This window comes from Aspergillus japonicus, assembly GCF_003184785.1.
Source record: "Aspergillus japonicus CBS 114.51 unplaced genomic scaffold BO86scaffold_29, whole genome shotgun sequence".
Lineage (NCBI taxonomy): Eukaryota > Fungi > Ascomycota > Eurotiomycetes > Eurotiales > Aspergillaceae > Aspergillus > Aspergillus japonicus.
Window position 1 is genome coordinate 276983 of NW_020291666.1, and position 18841 is coordinate 295823.

At 53.1% G+C, this 18841-nt stretch overlaps 7 protein-coding genes across 7 annotated transcripts; 4 read left to right on the top strand and 3 right to left on the bottom strand.

The window, feature by feature from the left end:
* Positions 1-1710, bottom strand: BO86DRAFT_314637 (uncharacterized protein; the record flags this gene model as incomplete). Its single annotated transcript, XM_025668053.1, has 1 exon — positions 1-1710. A coding segment is annotated over one exon (1710 nt), but the record flags the coding sequence as incomplete, so codon positions are not given.
* Positions 1711-2313: 603 nt separating this feature from the next.
* On the top strand, positions 2314-3980 carry BO86DRAFT_431659 (uncharacterized protein; the record flags this gene model as incomplete). Its single annotated transcript, XM_025675768.1, has 1 exon — positions 2314-3980. The coding sequence occupies exon 1, from the start codon at positions 2406-2408 to the stop codon at positions 3978-3980; it is 1575 nt and encodes a 524-aa protein (XP_025527014.1). The 5' UTR covers positions 2314-2405.
* Positions 3981-5307: 1327 nt separating this feature from the next.
* BO86DRAFT_400327 (uncharacterized protein) lies at positions 5308-5930 on the top strand (the record flags this gene model as incomplete). The annotated part of the gene is made up of 2 exons (XM_025673701.1): positions 5308-5757; positions 5880-5930. 2 exons carry the CDS (start codon positions 5308-5310, stop codon positions 5928-5930), a joined length of 501 nt encoding a protein of 166 aa, XP_025527015.1.
* A 2612-nt stretch (positions 5931-8542) lies between these two features.
* BO86DRAFT_431662 (uncharacterized protein) lies at positions 8543-9639 on the bottom strand (the record flags this gene model as incomplete). Its single annotated transcript, XM_025675769.1, has 2 exons — positions 8543-9119; positions 9212-9639. The coding sequence occupies 2 exons, from the start codon at positions 9637-9639 to the stop codon at positions 8543-8545; spliced, it is 1005 nt and encodes a 334-aa protein (XP_025527016.1).
* A 2416-nt stretch (positions 9640-12055) lies between these two features.
* BO86DRAFT_278468 (glycoside hydrolase) lies at positions 12056-14065 on the top strand (the record flags this gene model as incomplete). Its single annotated transcript, XM_025667295.1, has 1 exon — positions 12056-14065. A coding segment is annotated over one exon (2010 nt), but the record flags the coding sequence as incomplete, so codon positions are not given.
* Positions 14066-14077: 12 nt separating this feature from the next.
* On the top strand, positions 14078-15846 carry BO86DRAFT_419595 (uncharacterized protein; the record flags this gene model as incomplete). The annotated part of the gene is made up of 2 exons (XM_025675132.1): positions 14078-14585; positions 14642-15846. The coding sequence occupies 2 exons, from the start codon at positions 14078-14080 to the stop codon at positions 15844-15846; spliced, it is 1713 nt and encodes a 570-aa protein (XP_025527018.1).
* Positions 15847-17167: 1321 nt separating this feature from the next.
* On the bottom strand, positions 17168-18614 carry BO86DRAFT_389838 (uncharacterized protein). Its single transcript, XM_025672235.1, has 2 exons — positions 17593-18614; positions 17168-17522 (listed from the first exon to the last, which is right to left on the bottom strand). Exons 1-2 carry the CDS (start codon positions 18487-18489, stop codon positions 17388-17390), a joined length of 1032 nt encoding a protein of 343 aa, XP_025527019.1. The 5' UTR covers positions 18490-18614; the 3' UTR covers positions 17168-17387.
* Positions 18615-18841: the final 227 nt, after the last annotated feature.

Consider the following 18841-nt stretch of genomic DNA (forward strand, 5'->3'; position numbering starts at 1 on the left):
TTATGCCGCCACACAGTCCTTGACCATATTCTCGACCTGGATGTTCTTTTCCTGAAAGACCGGGCCAAAGGCCTCGATGGTCTCGTCGGAGATATCGCGCCGCGCGGCCGCCATGGACGCGTATTCGTCGGCGGAGCGCTGCCCAACCAGCAGGAGGGTATTCAGGATGGTCATGACGCTGTTGTCGGGGTCGTCGACGATCTCGTAGATGCTGTCGGCGACGATGGCGGCGTCGCCGACGACGGCGACGATCTCCGCGACGTCGGCCAGGGCGTCGCTGATGGCGTCGAGCTCGCCCAGGAAGGGGACGACCAGGAAGATGGCGCCGAGGATCTCCTCGATCATCTCGCGGTGCTCCCAGGCCTTCTCCTCCTTGCCGACGGTGACGACCTCCTGCATGGAGCTGACGGCCTGGAGGAGCAGCACGACGGCCAGCGAGACACTCTGCACGATGTCGTCGCTGAAGCCGGGCCAGGCGCCGACGAGCGTCTGCAGCTGCGCGGCCAGGATGTTCTCGCGCAGGCCGTCCAGGTGGGGCAGGGCCTGCGCCACGACGGTGCGCGGGTCCGTGATGTTCACCTGCGCCGCCTTCCGCGGCAGCCCGTAGAGGTTGTCCGTCCACGCCACGCAGTCCGGGTTCAGGTGGCCCACGCAGATGTTGTAGTCGGCGTGGCGGCCGTCGTACCGCACCCAGCTCGGCTGGATGCCGTAGTCCGCCAGCAGCCACCGCTCGAACGCGGTGGTGTTGCGCGCCTCAAAGTAGACGTTGTACGACGCGTGCCCGTCCGTGGCCGCCATGTTGGGGCACGGCGCCGCCGTCCCGTTCTTGCCCTCGACCTCGATGATGCAGTCGAAGTACGCCAGGCCCGGCCCCGCCGGGTCCCATTCCATCGCGCTGGCCAGGGAGCTCGTGATGTTGTTCTCCACGTACCGCTTGTAGTACTTCAGGGTCTCGTTGTAGTCGTTGTGGGCCAGGATGTCGGTGTAGTTGGCCACCACCACGTCGATCATGTTGTCGAGCACATCGAGCATGTAGAACGGGATGCATTCGTCCGCTATCTCGGCTGACTGGAGGTTGAGGTCGGCCATCGTGGAGATGGTGAGGTTGTAGTCGCACGGCGACTGGACCTCGCACCAGCTCCTCGGGTCGTCGTCGATGCAGGAGAGCTGGTCCTCCGCCGACCAGGCGTCCCCCAGCTCGCACTCGTCGTAGCATCTGTCTCGCTCACACGCAAAATCACACAGCCCGTAGTCGTCCAGTCCGGAGGTCAGATGGGCGGTGACGCTGGCGTTGACCACCGCGAACAGGTCCAACGCGCCCGTGGCGGTGCAGTTGCAGGCGTGGATCGGGCAGAAGCCGTGGGCACAGCCAAAGCCGCACAGATTGACAAAGTCGCCACTGCCCTCGCCGGCGGTGCAGGCCGGGGGCGCGAAGTCCGAGACTGTGGGGATGGTGAGGGCCACCTCCACGGTTCCGCACGCCGTGCTCGGGCAGTAGCCGTGGTTGCAATCGAAGGAGCACAGTCCGCTGTAACTGGCATCTTCGCCGGTGATCGGGTAGCCCTGAACGCCCGTGTCCTCTGGCACCGTGGGCGCCGGTCCAAGCTGCGAACACACGCAGGCGGTGATCGGACAGTACCCCCACGAGCACGCTTGCTCGCAGAGACCCAGGAAGTTCCCATCGCCCCAGCCTTCCACACAGAGGTCATTGACTGGGTCAAAACAGCCGAGGTTCAAGCCTCACGAAGCAACTCAAAGGTGACAGCCCTCCAGAATCGGTACAAGGACTGGGGAAATGGCGGGAAAAACAAGTTGTACGGCCACCACCAGAACATCCTGCGCTCCTTTGCAACATATCGAAATGTCCTCAATGCGGTTCCTAGCTGTCGGGCCCAGATTAGCTAGCATAGGAGGTTTGGGGAAAGGGTGTTCCATCTAGGGGGGGCAAACACGGCCATGGCTTTTCCTTTTACTTTGGTGGCTTTGGGGGTGGTTTATGATTTGATACATCATACCTGGGACTTTTGCGGCACGAAAACAGAGCTCAACACACATCCATCATCCAACATGTTTGTGACTCTCGGTATTCGAGAAGCAACTGTAGTAATATACAATTAGAGTCTTCCTTGCCTTCCGAAACAATTCCGCGAATATTCACTTGTCTGCCCCTATTCACAGTTTTCATACACTAAGAGTTTTAGCCGAGCCACGGCCCCCAAGCCCCACCTTCTCGTGCCTGCTTTCCCTTTGAACAGGGACTTTCTCCTAGACTGGCACATCCATTTGATACTTAAATTCATAATACTTGTAGGTGGACTACCAAGTGTTACTCAACACCTAGCATCGGCGACTTGCAAGTGCGTTCGTCCTTGTCCTACGACCTTCTAGACAAGTATCTTGACATAATGCTCGTCCTACTCCCCGGAGAGATGATTCTCCAGGTGGTCTCTTTCCTCGACACCCGAGATCTTTCGCAGTTGGTCCTGGTATCAAAGGACTACAGCGAACTCTTTATCTCCTCTCTCTATGAACGAGTTGTCCTTCCTCTCAATGCTTACTGGGACGATGGGTACAGACTCGTGGATGGGAGTCACAAAAACCCCGTGCGCCGGTTTTCCCAGGCGATGATCGAAAATCCACGTCTCGCACCCTTGGTCCGCTCCTTGACTTTGTACCCAAGTCATTGTGAGAAATGGAGGTCTTGTGCTCCACTCCCGGCCGTGCCGGAGGAGAAATTTCGCGCTTTGATGCTGCCATACGGCGATGCGAAACGCAAGCATCGACGCAAATACCGCGCCTGGAGAAGAGATCTCCGCCCTGATCGAGAACGACAAGACATGTACCATGAGCCCTGGAACTACGAAGATGCCTGGCTGGCACTGCTGTTAGTCCAGGTCCGAAACCTCGAGAGATTAGCCATTCGACTGCCGGAGGAACGCATGCAATTCAATTTCGAAACTATCCCACAGACGCAGGGGTACACCACACACTTCGACCGGGTAATCCACTGGGCGAGAAACCCCGAGCTTGGGATCCTCACGCGCCTCTCCCAGGTCTCCCTCCGCGATGGACCGGCATGGGAGGGGGAAGGGGCTATCGAGGCCGTGCCCCTAAAGCGAATGCTTCCCTACCTACGCATCCCGTCTGTCCGCACACTCTACGTCCGCAATCCATGCAACAGTTCACTGCCCCGTAAACTTCTCAGAGATCTGGTGCCAAGCTCCTCCTCACTCACGCACATCGACCTGGAAGGGCCGCACGATGCCCTGTCCAACCTACCCCAATTCCTCGAATGGTGTCCAAACCTTGAGTCGTTCGCCGTGGAGATGGATCAGCCATGGCATTGGCGCAGCTGGGTGGATGTCTCGCAGCTCTATCGTCCGCTCCAAAAGTCTCGATCCTCCCTGCGTCATCTGCACGTGGCCTTTGCTGGCCGGGGACGCGATTTCACGCAGGACGCGGAGAGTCCCCGGCCCACCTTCTTCGGCGATCTTTCTGTTTTTCCGAATCTGCACACGGTGCATATGCGATGGAGCAACCTGCTCCCCTTCCACGGGAGCCGCGCACTGGAACCCGCGCAACCCCTTCGAACACTATTGCCGCGCTCGTTGCAGAATCTGTACATCGAAGATTGCGTAACGCAGGGCGCGTGGGCGCTGGGGAACGAGCTCGAAGGCCTACTCCAGTATCGCCGGGAGGAGCGGGGGCTGCCAGCCCTGCAACGCCTCTTTTGTCAATTTGTCCACCACGAGAGCCACATCCGAGGACTGCCGGCGCGATCGAGGGAGGAGAAGGCCCCTGAGCCGGACCTTGCTTGGGAAGGCCGACTACGTGGGTTGCAGGAGGAATTCGGGACGCTGGGGGTGTCTCTGTCCGTGATCGAACGCGGGGCCAGCGTGCCCTTCCCTCCGGATCGGGCCCTGAGACACAAATGGCCCCTCTGCGAAAACGGCAAATACTACGACTATTTCAACTACTAGCTGTTAGATAGTATTACGGTCAAATCCGGGGATATGATAAGGGGTAGTTTTGTCGTGCTTTCCCAGAAATAAAACAAAGAACTTTCAATCTGCTAGCGCCTTGATTTCAAATATGTAATTATCGACCAATATTGCTTCGCACCAACCCATGGTACATTGCTTCAGAGTGCCCGAAACTGGACTGGAGCTCCATAAAAGGGGTAGAGAGAGGAGGAATTGCTCCTCAGGCACTTGAAGTGTTGAAATTTTAGGCTCTTTCACGCACTAAACATGCAAAGACGAACGCCGAGGACAGTGGGGCCGGTGGGGGTGGGGTGTTCGGTGCGTGTTCACTGTTCACAAGCCTTTCTGACAGGGTCTTGTCCGTTCTTGGCTACCGGGGACGCTAGCCCTGAGGTCTGTGACTACTTATTTATCTTCGGAAACTAACGGCTCCATTGCGAAAGCCACTATGAGTACTCTTCGAACTTCGTATCCAGAGGATAGTTTATCGCCTCCGCAATCCGGCCGGATCGGCCGGTCCCTTAAAATCCCTTATTCCTCTAAACCTCCGCTCCGGCCCGGAGAACATACAAGACCTTGAGATCTGATTCGAAGGTTATGACTAGTAGATAAAATTTTCCTTATCTCGCTACCGGACCGACGCATAGGAACTATTGAAAAGCTAGTAGTCCCATTTCAACGGTGGTGGACCCCCACCCACAAATTAACCATAGGTGATGGAGTAGCGACAGCCACGAAACCGCTCCATGCTTCCGATAGTTTTCACGCCAATATCCATTGTATTGGTCATTTGTCTATTCAGCTGGCTTAATCCTTTCCCGGAGGTGATCCCAGCGGAAGGGGCTGCCGAATGATGGAGAAGCCGTGCTATGAACCCTTTCGCCGTAGTCCCGAAATGAGACCTTCAGCCCGGTGCCAAAGTCGAGAGAAAAAAAAAAACAAAAAAAGGCTTGTATTCATTGATACATGGCAATGTGCATCTCCGAGACATGAATGGATAATCAATTTAACCTTGCGCAAGTATGCAAAAGGGTGTGAGATGAGGAACAGAGGTCACCGTGACAGATTCAGCAGACCCGATGCCCCGGTTTTGACTGCGAAATGCGAAAACTCTTCTACCACGTCGGACAATTCCCTACCTATTCTACTCTTGACTGTCATTATTATATCTATCAATCAATCTCGCTGCCAGAGCTTCACCCACTCGCCCTGGGAGAGATCCATATTCGTCCCCTCTTTCCCAAAGTTCAGCCAAGTTTCGCTTCGCCGCCATAAGTTTTTTTTTTTTTTGTTTTTTTCTCTTCCTATCACAGCAGGTCCCACAATGAGGTTTGCATCATTCTTCTCCCTTGTCCTCCTCAGCGAGGCAGTCGGCCGTGTCTCAGGCAACAGCTGCCTGGACCAGGTCTCCGCGAACACGATGGCGGTGTTCAGCGGCGCCCCGTTCGCGCTGGCCACTCGGTACGACAACGGGTCGGCCTGCGCTGGCTACTGCGATGGCCTGGCGGAGTGCCACGCGTGGCTGTACAGCGCGCGAGGCGGCGACTGCCAGCTCTACAAGAAGACCGCCCTCTCCACGTTCCCGTCCCAGCATTTCATGTATGGTGTCTGCAGTAGTGGTGGTCGTCGCCGGCCGTCGGCGACGGCTGCTTCTACTACTGCCAGTTCAGCCGTGGTCGTGGTGGTTGGGTCGCCTACGAGCTCTGATATCGGTGTTCCCACGCCGCCGGCGCTCTCAGTGGCGAGTGGTAGCAGCACTGGTAATGCTTTGAGTGTAAGTGTGATTTCTCCCTTGCTTTACTTGCTTTTTTCTTCTCTTTTCTGGTGCGACTGTTGTTTACACTCTCGAAAGGATAAAATTCAGTCTGACACTTTGGATACTAAACAATCGCGTAGAGAAAGCACCTCGACAACCACCGTCACCACCACCATGGTCATCGGCATTGAGATCGAGCTCGTCACGGAAACTCCTTGGGTTCCTTGTATTCTTTCTATTGTCGGATCTCGTCAGCGTAAAGCTTCTTGTGCAGGAACTTAGAAGACGTAATTTGATTTTTCTTGTAGGCAGGGGATTATGAGATTGGATTGACTTCTTTCCCTCGACACTCAGTGTGGTAGGGTTCGTTCGATACATATCATCAGAGAATGATCGTCTTCAGCTGTCCGTTTCGCTGTGCCCTACACTCGACGCGGAACACTTTCCCTAGGGAACACCAACCAGAAGAAAGAAGAAAAGAACTGACAATGGTCGGTTAAGACTATGCCTCGGAGTTGAGTAGAGTAGAGGACGGCCAAGATCTAGATGGATATCATGCAAGCACAGAGGCTAGTGAGTAAGTGCTCTGGCCCCACTGAGGTAACTTGTACTTCTGCCTTAGGCAATTGTTATTGACACACTGTGCATTACCAATACATGCAAACTAAACAATCCTAGTATAAAAAGTCAAAACAATGTACGATAATTATACCTTAGAATTTGTAGGTATACAGTATCTCTATAAATACAATATCTGTATAAAAAGGGTTTTTAGTATCCACCTTTTAGATGTTGCGATCGATGATCAAAGCTGTGAGCACAGGCGCCGCTGCTTGCTCAGCTTTGCTCTTAACGGGCAAGTTGCCTACCAAACACATATACTCCCATTCCACTTGGGTCCCCTTACATCACTCCGCTATGCGTTGGGCCATTTATGGAGCGAGCTTATAGACAAGAGACCCAAGACAGATCTACATATCAATAAGCTGTACGTAATAATTATTCTATTATCTGAATTATAAATTAACGGTTATAAACTCTTCGCATTAACCTGCATCCACCGCTTCTGGAGATCATGGCAGAGCTCAGCCAGCGCAGAGACCTGTAATCATTCAGTAGCTACACCCCAGCAGAGTTAGCCGAGGAGTTTGAGCAATTCGCCCCCGGGGATTTGCAGTATAAAAACCAGGGGTTGGGTCAACAAGTACAGCTAGGATTATCTGGTCGAAGTTTTAAAAAGCCTATTTATAAACAATACAGGCAAAGCACATGTTACTTTCAATTCTTCGCCAATCCAGGAAGCGGTGCATATCGTTTTGTACAGTTTATATAGGTTCTCATTGGTATCAAGCTCCAAGCAGCTCTAGAACCTGAACACAGCTTGAAAGATCAGTAGATAGTCTGGAAGCTGGAAGAATATCTAGGCTTTATGGATCATATCTCTAGGTGATCAGCTTCATCGGATAGTCCCGGAGCTATTAGAGAATGAAAGCTGAACAACAATCACTCTCTAGACAACACCTTAGTGAAAAAATTAAACTAAACACAGTCCAACTGCAGCCTCGCCCCTAGAATTCTTACTGGTAGGTTGTTTGCAATAAATTATATACAGCCTTTCCAAACAGACTTCAGCAGCAGAAGTATTAACTAATTTTGTCACATTTATATAGCCTTGGAAATAGGAATCTTATCACAGTCGTGCTACTGTTCTAGTTTTAAGAGCTATAAAAGTATATTAACTCCCTCTAGTACAGCTTAATAGAAGAGCAGCCTCCCTGTTTTGATTAATAGTAAGAATAATAGACTATGTCTAGATGAATATTTTACTTCATGTAACACTAAAATAGTTAGCCAGTAGCTAATAACAGCTATACTCAATACTCCTTGTTAAGTGTATCTAATATTTTAGTATTTTGAGTATTATATCTAATCTATATATACTACTAATTTGACTATTATAATCTAAGACTGTTTAATTCTTTTTTATAGCTGTATTCTTACAATATCTAACTGTTATACTATTATAAGAGTCAAAGGCCGCGCCAGCGGTGCCTTGGGTTTCGCGGTCATTGCGGTTAGTACAATTATAACCATCTACCTTGCAGCATAGGACTCCGGTACTGGTATATCAAGTCCCGTACTCAGGCAATTCCCTCTTATGTATAAGAGCCATTCCGCTTGCATCCCTTGCTCTCCGGCCAGATACGACGGATTCTTGATGACCCTGGCCCGCGAGATCTTAGATTCCTGAGCTCAGCGCCTCTACTTCCTCAGGACGGTGAGGCCCACGGTCCGCAGGCAAATCGATGCTAAGTACAAAGCACAAAGCTCCCTGGCTGAAGTGTAATCTGTTCCATCGGGTCTAGTCTTCGGAGCTAGTAATGCTGGACTATTGGTTGAAGCGAAATGGAAATTCTGGATTTTCCACTAGTCGAGCGCCCTAACGAGGGTTGATTTCACCCAGCGCTTCAATACGGACTCCTTCCAGTTTGGCTAGAAAGTGTTTCCCCCTCTAGCCAAGAATGGTGACTGCCACAGTAATCCTTTCATTGCCTGTGTATGGTGCACCTGGGTAGTGTGCCCTAAGCATCTCTTGGTGTTACGCAATCTTTGTGTGTAAAGCTTCGCTAGTCATATTCTGTCCCACCGATGCAGGCCATGCATAGTTTATCTGGTCTCTAGCTCCCAGGAAATTATCGTAAGATAGAGTTATACAGCTGGAGGACGGGGTTTTCCGCGGATCTGCTCAGGAATCTAGCTCTAGAGCGCCATCAATGGGAAGGAGAAAAAGAAAAGAGATCAATTAAAAGAGGAGCTGCACCACCTGTGTCAGGACCAATGCGGCGAGGGCCGCTGCCGCCGACGACCCGGCGAGCATTGTCCTTCCCGCAGCCCCCGTGTACCCAATATTCAGCGAGTTGTTGTTGAACCCGACAGTCCGCAGCCAGGTCGGGGTGGCGGTGTCGTTGGCCAGGATGTCCGAATGGTAGGCATCCAGGACGCCTGCAAAGCGCAACGTGAACTGCCCCTCGGCAGGGTCCCCGTAGAATCGATCCTCGTCTTTGCCGTAGGTTCGATGACTCTCAAAGTACCCGCGAATCGTGTAGTTTGCCGTCTCGCCGTCGAACTCCAGGCTAACTGTCATAGCCGGCCACTCAGGCTCGTAGATGCCGTTATTGACCTGGGCCCAGGGGCCTGGATCAATGTACCAGGGAACTATCTCTGTAGTGGTGCAGTTGGTCATGTTGGCTCTGAGAGATCCCAAGCCCTCGTCATATGTGTTAATGGTGCTCGAGAGACGATATGGTGGGCTCTGAGTAGTTGTGTTCAGTTCCCAATAGAACCAATCTTCGCCGTCCTCGTAGTAACGATACGTAGGTCTACCTCCCCCTCTAGTCAGCCCTCTGTGGTTTCAAATCTTCGTCATAAGGGCGAGTAACAGAGTCACTTGGGGTTGGAAAGAGCGACGAACTGGGAAGAAACATAGCTCCATTGTAAGGAGGGGAGATCAACCATTTCCCAGCCAAAGCTAGTGATTGTAGAAAAGTCAAAGCCAGGGTCCCAAAGCATAAGGAAGGCGTTCACGGGGTCGCTGCTATTGTTAAATATGCTTGGCTCAGTCAGGGCGAGGATCGTGTCATATTGTACGGTGGTCGTAGTATTGGCGAGCAACGGGCACTGGGCGCTGTCGTTCGCAGCTAAGCCCGTATAGGGCCTCAATTCCAACTCGGCAGTCCCATTGTAGTACGAGCCCACCCAATAGTACGGATCGTGAAGAAGTGTCACGTTGTTGGGTCGAAAGGGCAGGGAAGCATTGTAGCTTGCATCATCGGCAGCGGTGGTGAGGGAGGGAAAGGTGAGGCTGAAGATCACAGCCTGAGCCGATACAGAGACGCGCATTGTGTCTCCCTTGTGGAGGAACCCTGGGCAGTTTGGGCCTCGAGTCAGTTATAAGGTATTTCTCGTCCTTTGACTAGACAGTGCTTGGTCCAGTGGGGTCGTGAACTTCTGTGGTAGCTTAGCCATGAACCAAGCCTTGCCGTTTAGTGCTTGGTCTCGGCTATTTACCCGAGAAGGGCTCGGTGACTCCGTACTGTTGACTTCTAGTTTTAGCATAACTATCATAACTTATTTCATTGACTGAAGATGACATCTATGACCTATATTATACTGTCACGAGAAATTGGTCAAATATGTCGGGTAAAGTATTCAATTGACTGGATTCGGAGCACGCCCGAGAGCCAGAGGCAGGGTTAGGCCGGCATATGTCTATTTGTACTAGTCTGCCAGACGTCCGTCTTCTCAACGAATTGTTTAGCATTACCTCGTCACGAATCGGCCTAAAGTAGTCCAATGGAGCTGTCCGTTATTGATGGATTGTCAATGGATTGTTCCTATCACTGCGGTCAAGTAAAATATCTACACGCAAAGGTCAGTCCGGAAACAGAAATCAGGGCCGATATCGGGTCCTATATATCCCCGTTGACACCCGCTCAACGCCCAATCAAGATTGCAGAGTCGTTACAGTTACCTAATCTGAAGATCTTGTCGATTCTGACCCCTGAGGCTCCTTTGTTATGATTCAGGGACCGGAAGAAGGGTCTGAAGATTCCAACCCTTGACCCTTGCTTCCAAACTCATCGCTGCATGGCTACGCCAATGTCTCACACACCGCAATATAAGCTATCCAGTGTCTCCATTAAATTCAACGGACTGCGAGATCCTGCTGAATGTCTCAGATCGACGACAAAATTTTCGCCATAAGCTTTCGCCGACGCCAGCTATTAATGACAGTAGTCCCACAAAAAGTTACTTAATAGAATTGAAATTGTTCTTAGACCGATCCTGGTCTGACGAGCTAGTGAGACTAATCCCTAGCAGAATTGCATCGGAAATCATTTCTATGGCCAGAAGCTGTGCGATGCTTAGCATGGCCGCGCCTGTGAACCTTGGGTCTCACGGTCGTGAGGAAGTAGAGGTGATGAGCCCAGGCATCCGATATTTCGAGAGGGATACTCATCACCACCTCGTGATGTTCAAGCGTGAGTGAGGCAACAAGGACCCTGTTTGGTCCCTGAGTCCCCTGATTCCTGCGATGGTGGTGCATGAACCCTGCAAAGATCCGCAACAAAGATTCGCAAGATCGATCCCAGAGCGGAACAGCCGGATAGAACCTTGAGGCTGACGTATGCCTCTAACTGAATCAGGCAATCAAGCAGCAGATCATCTAATCTAGGAGGAAAGTTCCCAGTCGGGTTAGCTTCGGATCTCACCTAAGATTAAGGTATTAACTTACAGCCGTAGGGCTCGCTTACACTGAGTAAGGTAGTAGTTACCTAAGTTACTAACTACAACCACTCAGTAGTATATCACCGACCCATTGACTAAGGAATAGGGTACCATTCATTGTGCTGGGTTTCTCTTCTGTTTTGCTCGGTACCTGATCCTGTCTACCAATTTACTTCTATCAGATGGGTCAGCAAGCTCCGAATTGCCTCTTTCCACTTCCCCTTTCTCCACAATGACAATTTTCGTATGCCGATTTCGGTCTTGATATCGAGCAGATACTACCCTAGGAGTATCATCGGAGCTCTTTGTATCGGGCCAAAGTTCTGTCAATATGTAGGTTCGAAGATGCAGGCCAAAGGAAAGTCGCCTCATGTATACCACACAGGTGCTCCAGTATCGTCGTTCATTATTTATGCCAGAACAGAAGGACCTTTCGAATATCAAATGCTTGTCTCTTACTCATTGTACCTCAGAGTCAGCAGCATACCATGAGCCTGCGCCTGGTGGGCGGATCACTGTTTTTCAAGTGTATTCTATGCTAAGGCAAAGGGGGCTTAGGTGTATATTGTTTGTGTCCACATAGTTCGCAGTAGACGAGGCATTTTAGTGTAAAATCATTCACTTGCAGCACAGGCATACCCTAAGCTGCAATAGTTCGATATCGCGAGAGCAGACCAGGAACCGTCTGAGCGAGTTCTGTGTATATAAAGGGCGCTGCTCTGCCAATATTGGGGTCTATCACAACAGTTCATCTTTCAGTCACTCATTTGTCTCTACCTTCAGTCATTCTTTCTTTCTTATCTTTCATTCATTTCCTCTACCAGACTTTCTTTACAAACTCACCATGCTCTTGATTCAAATCTAACACCTTTCTTTATTTCTTCTTTCATATTCCACGAGCGCTATGTATGTGCCTGCCTGGTTGGCAGCAGGCGCCCTTGCTGGCGCAGCTACAGCAAGCACCACTTCTTGTCCGGAGGCTTGCTCCTTGAGCACCAATCCTTTTGAATAGGTTCCCTACCATTCAGTCAGTCGCGTCGCTGCTTGCAGCCAGCCCATGCTGCTCGACCTTGCAATTTACAACCCGTTGAATTATTCCCAGACTCACTCAACCATCTACGCCTGCATCACGGAAGAGGAAGATACTTCTACCTCTTCTGTAGCTAAGAGGACCGCAGTTGCGGTTAATGCTACTTCGACTGCGTCCTCTGTGAGCTTTGAATTGGGTACCTGGGGATCTGCCGTCGACTCGGCCGACGACCAGCTCCAGAGGGCTCTGACTGATATGGAAGCGTACATGGAGTCTGACACGGACAGAAACTTCATGTTTGCGTACTCCGGGCAGGCTGTAGTTGGACTCTATATTGGGGGCAGATATGACCCTTCTACCACCGCTGCTACCGTAGCGGAGTTGATGCGTTCCTCTATTGCCTCCGAGGGGCCGTTCAACCAAATGGCTCTACAGTCCTGTGGATCTACTGCCAACTATATGGTTGGATTGGCCATCAATCTGGACGGAGATCTTCCTGCGGTGCAGCAACTGGTGAAGACGTGGAGTGAGGCAGGCTGTGTCACGGGGTTTGAGTCCAACTCCAACACTAATCTGACCGCCACGCTGACCACTGTTGCTCCGCTCCTCTCCAACTCCTCCAGCTCCGGGACGCTCACTGCTCGCGACGATACCTGCTCTACCGTGCAGGTGGTTTCGGGAGATTCCTGTACAAGCTTGGTGACGGAATGCGGCATCAGCTCCACGGAATTCTACGAGTACAACACCGCTTCCGATCTTTGCTCCACCCTGGCAGTTGGCCAGTACGTGTGCTGTTCCTCGGGAGACCTACCAGACTATTCGCCCCAGCCATACAGTAATGGCACCTGTTACACGTACCTGGTGGAGTCGGGAGACTCGTGTTCCACGATTGCTGCATCAAACAGCCTGACCGTCGATGATATCGACTCGTTCAACAATCACACATGGGGATGGCTGGGGTGTGATGACCTTCAGGCGGGAGAGAACATCTGTTTGAGTAGCGGGGATCCCCCCTTCCCTGCCCCAGTGACGGGCGCCACCTGCGGCCCCCAGGTGCCTGGTACTACGGCCAATGGCACCGACTACGACGAGTGGGCGACGCTGAATCCCTGCTCGCTCAACGCTTGTTGTGATGTCTGGGGCGAGTGTGGCACCACCCCGGAGTTCTGTACTATCACCGAGTCCACCACAGGCGCTCCAGGTACTGCGGAAGCCGACACGAATGGATGCATCTCGAACTGTGGCCTTGATATTGTCAATAATTCCACAGCACCCGACGAGTTCTTTGCAATTGGCTATTTCGAAGCCTTCAACGTCGAGCGCAGCTGTCTCACGATGGATGCCAGCATGATTGACACCAGCAAGTATACTCACATTATCTTCGCCTTTGGGACCATTAACTCCGACTATTCCATCAGCATTAATCAAACCGACCAGTTTGAGCAGTTCCTGAACCTCACGGACGTCAAGAAAGTCGTCTCTTTTGGAGGGTGGGATTTCTCTACCTCCAGCGACACGTACACGATCTTCCGAGAGGGCGTGACCTCCACGAACCGCGCTCTCTTGGCACAAAATATCGGGGACTTTGTGTCTCAGTATGACATTGACGGGGTGGACTTTGACTGGGAGTATCCTGGGGAGCCTGATATTCCGGGAATCCCCGCCGGCAGCGACGAGGATGGCACGAACTATGTGGCATTCTTGAAGGAAGTCCGCTCGGCCATTGGCACGGATAAGACCCTGTCAATTGCGATGCCCGCCTCGTACTGGTATCTTCGCGGCTTTCCCGTCGCGGATATCAACGATATCGTCGATTTCATCGTGTACATGACGTATGATCTCCACGGGCAGTGGGATTACGGAAACACTTCGGCCGATGATGGCTGTGCGGACGGCAACTGCCTGCGCTCTCACGTGAACCTGACGGAGACAACTTATGCCCTGTCCATGGTGACCAAAGCTGGGGCGGACTCCAACAAGCTGATGGTCGGAGTGAGCAGCTACGGCCGGTCCTTCGAGATGACCACAGCGAACTGCACTGGTCCGGAGTGCACCTACGTGGGTCCGGACTCGGGGGCCACGCCCGGCCGCTGCACCCAAACCGCGGGCTACATCGCGAACGCCGAGATCAACGAGATCATCGCCACCAATCCCACCGTGCAGGTTCTCTTCGACAGTGGCAGTGACTCTGACATCATCGTCTACAACGAGACGCAGTGGGTCGGATACATGACCAATACCACCAAGAGCACACGGACTACCTACTATCAGGGTTTGAACATGGGTGGCACGACCGAGTGGGCAATCGATCTCGAGTCCTTTATCACTTCGCCTACCGACTCTACGGCCTTTGGCGAGTACCTGGTCGAGCTCAAGGCCGAGGTAGACGATGATGAGACCGAGTTCATCTCCACAAACCAGACTTGCTCCGAGCCCAGTGCGAGTGATGAGAGCGGCCTGCAAGCCAGTGAGGAACGAGGGGTAGCTGCGTATATCAATTGGCTAGTGGAGGATAGTTTGAAGTCGCGTATGTGTTGTTGCCTCTCTCTGTGGAGCGAAGTTGTTGCTAACCCTTTTATGCAGCGACTGAATGGACTCGCACGATGTTCATGAGCACGGGAGCGGGGGCCACCCAGTGTGATGTTTACCCTGACGGAGAATGCCCCTTCCCCACGGGTTTCTGCTCGGACTATAACGTGTCGGCGGAGTACTGGGCCGAGTACGTCGTGGCTAACGCGTACCAATATATCACCGAACTCGGGTCGCTGTTCGACTTTGCCACGCAGAACGAGACGCTGAGTATCGACGCCATCGTGGACGACTTCCCGGTCAAATCGGGGGCCACGGTACCCGACTGGGCGACAATTCTCACCAACGTCGGCGGCGTCATGGGCATTCTGGGAAGCGCTATCCCGGGGGTGGACGCGGAAGCGGACACTACACTCATCGGGACGCTGAGTGGGATTTTCTCGCTGGCGGGCTCCGACATCTCCAGCGCCGATACTACAGACGCGGAGACAACCACGCTGGAGGCGGCGGTGCAAACACTTTACAGTACCATGTACCAGAGCGTGGTCAACACGACGATCGTGCTCTTTGAGACGGGCGACATTTCCTCTTGGCCTGCGGACCTGCGCTCGGGCGACTACGCCTTCGAAGTCGCCAATTTTCTCAATGGGCGGTACATGTTCGAGCTCACGGGCACGCAGGCGTCTGACATCGAGTCTACCTTCAACAACTATCTACGCCAGTACTTGGTGGGCACCGCGCTAGTTTCGGCCAATTACTACATCCTGAAGGGAGCGTACTCGACGAGCAAGTGCACCTCCATCACCAGCGGCACCGTCATCGACGGCTACTGCTACACCCTCGAGTACCCCGGCGCCGGGTGGGAGCTGGTCAAGCAGATCATGACCGACCCGATCAGCAGCGATGACCTGACCAAGCTGACTGACACCTACGGCGTCGACCTCGAGACCCTGTACACCAACTCTTACACCTGCCAGAACACCACGGGCACCTACAGCGGCGTCGTCACGATTGACGTCCTGACCGCCTCCTCCACCGTGCCCACCTGCTTCTTTAATCTGCCCGTTTTCACGGTGGAGACCTCCGATGAACCCACCGTCAACAACTTCCTCTCCTCGCCCTGTCTCGTGTGGGACCGCAACACCACCGCCAAGACCGCCGAGCTGGGCGTCACCTGGATGCCGAGCAACCTGGCCGATGTGTTTGTGCGGGACTTCTGCGAGTGCAACGCTTCAGGAAGGGAGTGCTCGGAGGTGTAGCTTAGCTTTTTCGGGGTGTATAATATATGCTGAGCGGAAGACACACTGTTTGTCCCGCCGCTTGTTGGAGAAAGGTTAATATCAAAAGTTCTAATCCACCCTGAGATTTGATTCATAATCTAATCCATAATCCCCATCCCCAAATGGCACTGTGTTTTTCCACGGCCCTTAGCGCGCTTGCCACCACACCCCTAGGTCAGTGAGAATTCGGTCCCGACTCTTCCGGGATTCGATGACTACAGCGAGTAGTTCATGAACGTTATACGCATGATAGTCTTCCCCCTCCCAACCCGGATCCATGGATCATCATAATATCACTTGAGACTAACAGGCGGCACCGTCTCTCGCCTGTTGTCATCCCTGGGCCGGAAACCGATGGCTGGGCGAGAAAGTCGACCAGCCGCGGACTTTTGACGGGTGGAATCACCGAGCCCGCTTCATCATTGTCATGGGTACTCCGAGAAGGCCGCACCGGTCATGGGAAGTATAGTGCGGTTGAGGTAGTACGTGTAGTGTGTGTATACGTTCAGCTCTACGGTCCTGATTCGCGTGTGTTGCTTTCATTTTACCCTTGCCTTTCCTTTCCTTTCCTTTCCTTTCCTTTTTTTTCCACGTTGGAAGCTTCTTCAGCACCCGTATGGGCATTAGCCTATTCGATTCTCAAATCCAATCCGACGGTACTGCCTGTCAAAGAGAGTCAGGGAGAGCAGAAGCAACTGCTAGATCTGATTCACGGGAGGGAGAGGGGGCGGGGGGAGTGGACACGCTTAAGTCCCATCCATCATAGTTATGGTGATTTTCGGAATGAAAGAAGCAACAGAAAAAGAAAAAGGGAAAAAGAGAGAAACTAGAGAGTAAGAGAGTTAGGTGTACTCCACATACCTCCCACCGAGCATATACACGATGCCCCCTTGTCCTTGATACGGACAGGATTCGGAAATCTAATGAGGAAGAGAGATATAGGTATACAACGCCCGCCTGGGCTCTTCCCAGCCTATCCTCTGTTGCAGTGTCGAGAGCAGTGTTCGGGAGGCTTCTATGCGATAGATATCTTGTATAGGTACAGCGTCTTTCTTCGCCCGCTTATCCATAAACTCGATCTACATATTCTTGATGGAACAGACATCTGCTACCTTGATAGCCAGGGTAGGGAGGGGGAAGAATTCCCCGAGTACTAATTTTCCGATGACTTTGACAAGGTATAAACTGCTAGATAAGCATGCTCTTCGTCCTCGACCGCTAGATCGACAGTTACAAAAAAGTCATAATTACTCGAAACCAACCCAATACAAAGCAGGCACACCGGGGGTGATCCGAGGTATATAAACAAACTATCAAGTTCAATTCAATTTACATGATCCACTAACGAGCATCTGCACGTGCCTAACGCATAAGAACACAAGCCGCACCTTGCATGCACACATGAACACATCCACACTCATCCAGCCCGCAAGCAGGGCGCATCAAGCGACAAGCAGTACCGCACCGCACCCCCTGATCTCAATCTCAACCCCAACCACCAGCCAGAGCGACCCGCGACCTTACAAGAACTTACTCGCCAAGCTCAACAATCCCGCGGGACCACCAGTACCACTCGACCCGCTCCCCTGACTCTTCATGTACATCTTCAACGCCATCTCCGCGGCCTGGTTGATGGCGGATTGCTTGTCGCCGGACTATCCCCAACACCAGATTAGCACGCGTCCGGCCGCCACCCTAACCCCAGAGAAGGAAAAAAGAACTTACCGCCTGCCCACTCGAACTCTTCTCCTCCCAAAGCTTACTCGCCTGCGCCATCGCCAGGCCGATGAACTCGCTCTGTCCGCCGGACCCGGACCCGGAACCACTCGAGCTCGAGCCCGAACCCCCGGAAGTAAACATCTTCAGCGCCTGCATGGCGGCCCCAGCGCCCAGGGTCTTGGAGTCGTGCTGCTGGCCCTCGTGGGAGTTGTACACGGCCTGGTGGGACTGCACCATCTGGGACTCGTCGATGTCGTCGTCATCTTCCTGAGACGAAGAGGAATGGCGGTTGGTGATGTAGCCCAGCGCCTTCTGGAAGAGGTCCGACGAGCCCGTGCCCGCGCTGTGCGATTCGGCGTGGTTGGTGGCCGAGGAGAGGTCGTCGTAGCTGGGGCGGCTGCCGCCGTAGGACGGGGCGTTGCCGTAGCTGGGGTTGTGCGAGGGCGGGTTGTGGCCGTAGCTGCCTTCGTTGCCGCCGTAGCCACCGCCGTAGGAGGAGTTGCCGCCCTGGGGGCCGCCGTAGCCGCCCTGGGAGCCGTAGCTCTGCTCGCCGCCGTAGGAGCCGCCTGGGTTACCACCGTAAGAGCCACCCTCGCTGTATCCGCCCTGGTGGTGCTGCTGGTGCTGCTGGTAGCCGCCCTGCTCGCCGCCGTAGGAACCGCCTTGGTTACCACCGTAGGAACCGCCCTGGGAGCCGTAGCTCTGCTCACCCCCATAGCCACCCTGGTTACCACCATAGCCACCCTGCTGCTCACCCCCGTAGGAACCACCCTGACCCTGACCGTGGTGGGAGTTCCCGCTGTTGTTGTTGTTGCCGCTACCGCTGCCGCTGCCGCTGTTCCCCCCAGCGTAGTTGCTGGCGGCCTGCTCGATGGCCGAGGAGATGAAGTTGGAGAAGGACATGGTTGCGTGACTGACTGTGAGTAACTGTATCTGTGCCTTGGGGAGGGAATGTATATGTAAATGTAAATGTAAATGTAAATGTGAGGGTCAGAAGATACAAGATGAGTGGAAGAAGATACAAAAAGGAGAAGAAAGAAGAAAGAAGAAAAGGAGAATGACGAAGGGTGGTGGTGGTGGCCGCGGGTTTATTTACGTACGTAATGAGGGGCAGTCACGGTCACTCACTTGTGGCTGAAGCGGTGTAGATCGGCGGGGTCGAATCGCCCACTGCGTCGCCCATCGCCTAGTCGCGGATCCACTCTTCATTTTCACTGCACCTCCTCAGCCACGCCACTCTGCCACTGCCACCAGT